At 38.6% G+C, this 5,186-nt stretch overlaps 1 protein-coding gene across 4 annotated transcripts in view; it reads left to right on the top strand.

Annotated features, from left to right (window-relative positions):
- CHRDL1 (chordin like 1) overlaps nt 1-5,186 on the top strand; it is a 166,186-nt gene that overhangs the window by 103,659 nt on the left and 57,341 nt on the right. For 2 of the 4 annotated variants that reach the window (XM_006167720.3, XM_006167719.3), the window contains exon 4: nt 3,768-3,910. In XM_006167720.3, coding sequence (XP_006167782.1) covers nt 3,768-3,910 — 143 coding nt within the window. Of the gene's footprint in view, nt 1-3,764; nt 3,911-5,186 lie in introns of all 4 variants that reach the window. The other 2 variants (XM_014583899.2, XM_006167718.3) reach the window with 1 other exon arrangement.

Genomic DNA, 5,186 nt, shown 5'->3' with positions numbered 1-5,186 from the left:
TAGATTTTCCATGCCATTATTAGTTTCTTCACCTTCTGGGATGCCAGTTATTCTGATATTTGGACATCTTATGGAATCTAGTATTTCTCATATATTATCCTCATGTTTTTTTGTTATTTTCTCTATCTTTTTGGTGGTTCTTTCTAGGTCAGAGGTTTTATCTTCTACATCAGAGATTCGATCTTCAGCATGGTCTAATCTACTTTTAAAACTTTCAAGGGAGTTTTTGATTTCCTCTATTCCAGACTTTATCTCTAATAGCTCCATCTGGTTCTTTCTCAGAGTGTCCATTTCTTCTTTCATATCTTGGAATGACTTCCTCATCTCCTGTAGTTCGTTGTCTCTTTTCTGTTCCAACTCAAAGAATTTGTTCACCATAAATGTTCGAAATTCTTTGTCTGACATTTTTGTAACATCGTCTATTAGCATGAAAGATGGAGGGGAGTTACTCTGTACTTTTGATGGAGATATATTTCCTTGTTTATTCATACCTGAGGCTCTTCTTCTAGCCATTGGAAGATGTATTCACTTTGAATACCTCTTACGGGAAGGTTACTCCAACTAGAAGTAAGTGACTTTCCCTTTTGCTGCAAATTAATGTTTGCCAAAGTGTCTCTTGTGTTGTTTTTATCAATGTGGTATCAAGAACAGTACTCTACTGAGGTGTCTGAGAAGCAGTATATCCTTTTTCTCAGGAGGGTCAGTACAAGGGAAGATCCCAGAGAAAGTTATATTACTAGGGGATTTCATATATTGAATTATAGACCTGTCTAGTCCTTTTGGTAGGGTGGAAGATGAAGAGGAGAGGGTATTAGGTGAAATGACACAAGAAAAAAAAAAACAGAGAAATAAAAAAAAAAGTCGCATGCTTCACTAATGCTGCTGTGTCTGTGGCCTCCTGCTGGGGACAGGACAGACTGTGGGATGAGGAAGACCAGGAAATTAACAAGAGAATAAAGCTGAAAGACTGTGGGCTGCGGCTGGGGACAGACCTACCTAGGGGGTGGGCGCTTGGGCTGGGGTTCTGCAGGTGAGGTGAGGGAGCAGGGATGTCCCTGCCTCAGGATCCCTGGCTGACCAGAGGCCTGCCGCTGTGTCTGTCATATGTAGAATCTTAAAAAAGAAAGAAAATCAATACCATAGGCTTCTTCTTTTTAAGGCAAAATTAAGGAATTTTCTTAGTTGTCTATAAGGGGTAAATAATAACTAGTTAACACTCAAAGAATGACTTACTCAGAAATTGAGGCTAATAGCAAAGTATAGAATTAGGTCAGTTACCTAAACCAGTAAAGCCAAAGAAAGTACAATGCCTGTATTCTGGGTATTTTAGGCCATAAAATTCTAAAGGGACAAAATGGCCTTTGTGTTCCATTGGTTGGGATTTTAGTTTTAAACTAAAAGATCCCTTCCTTTTTCGAGGTTTGAAGTAATTGGCACCCTTTTTGATAGTAGCTAGCAAAGAAGATTCTAGAATCAGACATCAATTCATATCCTGGTGCTGACAGGATATGATACATTTTAGTAAAAGTATAATATCTCTGGGGCCAGCAGGTGGCACGGTGGTTAAGGGCTATATGTCTGGCCCATATAGCTGACCACAGTTCAAGTCCCAGATCTGGTGGTTTAAAAATCATGTCAGGTGTGTGTGCATGAGTGCCCAAAATCCTAAGAGGAGACTGAAAGAGATGGGATTATGGTGCAGCCATCCCCCTGGCAGGTGATTTCTCACTTTCCCTCTCTCTGTCTCTCTGTTTCTCTCCAGCAAGCACACATACCTGTTGCAAAAACCTAAAAAGGAAAAAAAAGTATGATACCCCAGTAGTATTTGGGCATGCCTATTAATTTCTCAGAACTTATTAATTTCTCAATCCTTAGTTACTTTATCTGCAAAATGGGCATAATCATAATGTATACATAAAAATTTATTAGAAAGAACCAATAAAATATGTAAATAAAAGCACTCATCATTGTGCCTAGCTTATAATTAGGGCTCTCTAGATGTTAGCTACTGTTATTATAGGTATTACTATCCTTTATCATTTTCACTACATCCTAAGAATAATTTCATCTATTTTTTTATAAACAATTGTATTGAGGTATAATTTACCCATCATAAAATGGACTCATAATTGCGAATGATGGAAAGAAAAGATATTCCAACTCTCTAAGCCTCTATCTAATGAAACACACAACTCCTTTAATTTCTCTTCTTCTACTATCTTATGGCATGCACTTCCCAAGCTCTGCTTGTGTCTATTATTAATTCAAATGACAATGATTAATCTTGGAATTTCTTGTTGTTTGAGGTGTATGTGTGTGTGTGTGTGTGTGTGTATGTGTGTGTGTAAATGCATCATGTACTTTAAGGAAGCCCAGTGAACAGACATATATGGACCATGCAGTGAGAATGAATTTCTTGAGTGCGTTGACTTTGTGCTACATGCCAAGTGTATGCTAGACTCCATGAAGTAAAGAGACATGTAACAGTCACAGTCCTCAAAAAGTAGTATATACACCTGCATACATAGATTGACAGGAAGGAGATGAAATTTGAGATCAGGAGATCAGATTATATGTCCCCCCTATTTTTTTTTCCCCCTATTTTTTACCACTAACTAGCTTTGTGACTTCAGGTAAGTCACTCAACCTTGGTGTCTTGTTTCTTTCAAATGAAGATAAGCATCTACCCTATTTGGCTCAGCCTTGGTGATGCAGACAGTAGTTAGCATGCTCATCTGCAGTGCTGGAAGCCACATGGCTGACCACAGGTTCAGATCCTAAGTTAACCTGAAAATACATCGGGCATGCAGCCAAGATCTTCTTGACTTAAATGGAGGGTTGAGGGAAGGGGATTGTTGTATGACAAGATCCTTTTGGGAGTCTCTCTCTCTTTCTCTTTCTCTCACACACACACGTGTGCAAACTCTCTTGCTCAAGCTCTGTCTCATTAAAGAAATAAAATAAAAATTAAAAAGACAGAGCCACTTTCCTTCTAATAGAAAAGGAATCTACTCTACTTGATTGACAGGGTTGTTGTAAGGTTCCATAACAATAATAATATATGTGAAAGCTCTTTGTAAATAGTTTGCTATATAACTGTAATTCACAAATATGAGTTCCAATAATATTCAAGTTCCAAATTGTGTACTTCAGACATCAGATGCCTTGAGAGGTCTAGATTGTGAGCTGGAGTCATTAGGAAATGCTTCTTGGAGGCAAAGAGACATAAGCTGCATTAACATAACACTTCAAAGAGTAGGGGGAGGTGCTATCTTATTGGGAGATCAAAAAGAAACAAAAACTACAGAAGCTGGAACAAGCATATGAGCATGTGATAAGGGATATAAAACACAGGAGGAGTAAAGTTACTAAGATACTCATAATAGGTAGTTCCTCTTCTGAAGGAAAATGAGAAATGATTAATTAAAACTAGCACGGATTCTCTCCTTTCAGGGAGTTTAATATCTAGAACTGTTAGTTCCATCAAGGCAGGGACCATGTCCTTGTTCTCTGATGTCTTTCTAATGCTTATTACAGTATCTAACACACAGTTGGTGCTCAATAAATGCTCAGAAAATGAAAAAATGTATTGCTGGTGATGTCAGCTGCTCTTCTTGTCTAGCTACTGCATTATCATCTAAAATTTTTAACCACCGGAGCAGAGATTTTCACTATGTAGTACAGCCCAATCTGCAATTGAGATTTATGAAATTTTTTTGCAATGATGTCAATACTTGGTGTGGTTTTTCTCCACCCTGTTCCAGAAGACTCTTTACCCCCAGTGAACAATAAGGTAACCAGCAAGTCGTGTGAGTACAACGGTACCACTTACCAGCATGGAGAGCTATTCATGGCAGAAGGGCTCTTTCAGAACCGGCAACCCAATCAGTGCACCCAGTGCAGCTGTTCGGTAAGACCCTGTATCTTAATGTCCCTACCTCCTACCCAAATAAGAGATTTTCCTCTCTTACTGTGCTTGTACTTTTTGTTTGAGCCTACACTGCAAGGTGTCTGAATGTAATATGATTTGCATTTAAATCAGAAACCTCCTTACCAATAGATACTCCCTGATCTTCATCAACCTTGAACAACTCTTTTGAAGAGCTCAGACCCAGTTGTACCCAGATAAGCTGTTTATCTTGATCTGTACTTCTTTTCGTAATAGTTACACCACCTTTATGAAGGACTCACAAACCCTTCATCTGAAGGACTCATAAGTATTTGGAACTTTGGGAATGCTATGGGTAGAAAAGTTGCTGTCACCATCTAGGGCTATTTGATCAAATTCACAAGAAAATGGGAGTTGCCATCTCTGAAGTAATTCTCAGTGCCCTGCAGTGAAAAAACTAAATGCTTGATCATGATGACTCTGTGATATTACTTGTCATAACAACTGTGTTTACTTCATGAGTAACATATATCAATTATATCTTTACCTAAATGTGTAGTCCAGAAAACATAAAAGAACTAGGAGAGAGGAGTATAATGGATGTTGCAAGCATGAAGGAATGAAGTTAGATGTAGGAATAAACTTTTCAGCCTATAAGTGACATGAAGTGTAGGATCTTTTCCCTTTGACATTTTTAGTAAAAGTATGGTACCTCTGGGCCAGCAGGTGGCATGGTGGTTAGACCCACATGGCTGGCCCACATGGCTGACTGCAGCTCAAGTCCCAGACCTGGTGGTATAAAAATCATGCCAGTTGTGTGTGCATGTGTGCCAAAAATCCCAAGAGGAGAGTGAAGGAGACGAGATTTTGGCATGGCCACCCCCTACAGGGTTATTTCTCACTTTCCATCTTTCTATCTCTCCGTTTCTCTCCAGAGAGCACACATATCCTGTTGCAAAAACCTAAAAAAAAAAAAAAGTATAGTACCCCAGTAGTTTGAGAATTTGGTTGGGGGTCTTGCTTTCTTAGTGACATTTCTAAAACCTTCTAGACCCAGAGGATATGCTTCTAAGAGCTAAGAGCAAAGTTTTACGGAATAACATTTGGAAGATAGAATTTTAGGAAATGGAGATCATTACAAAGACAGACAGAACCAGCAAGTAAATATTTTCCTCTCCCTTGTCTCATGCTGTACTGAGCTGTGGAATTTAGATCATCGTGTATAGTTTTGTATTATCCCAGAGATCTTATCTTTGTTTTGGAAGAGAGATTTTAGTGAATGTTACAAATGGCAGGC

The sequence above is a fragment of the Tupaia chinensis genome, unplaced genomic scaffold (assembly GCF_000334495.1).
Source record: "Tupaia chinensis unplaced genomic scaffold, TupChi_1.0 Scaffold144991_2, whole genome shotgun sequence".
Taxonomy (NCBI): Eukaryota; Metazoa; Chordata; class Mammalia; order Scandentia; family Tupaiidae; genus Tupaia; species Tupaia belangeri.
Note: the sequence above shows the minus strand (reverse complement) of the source record. Positions and strands in the feature narration are given on the sequence as shown.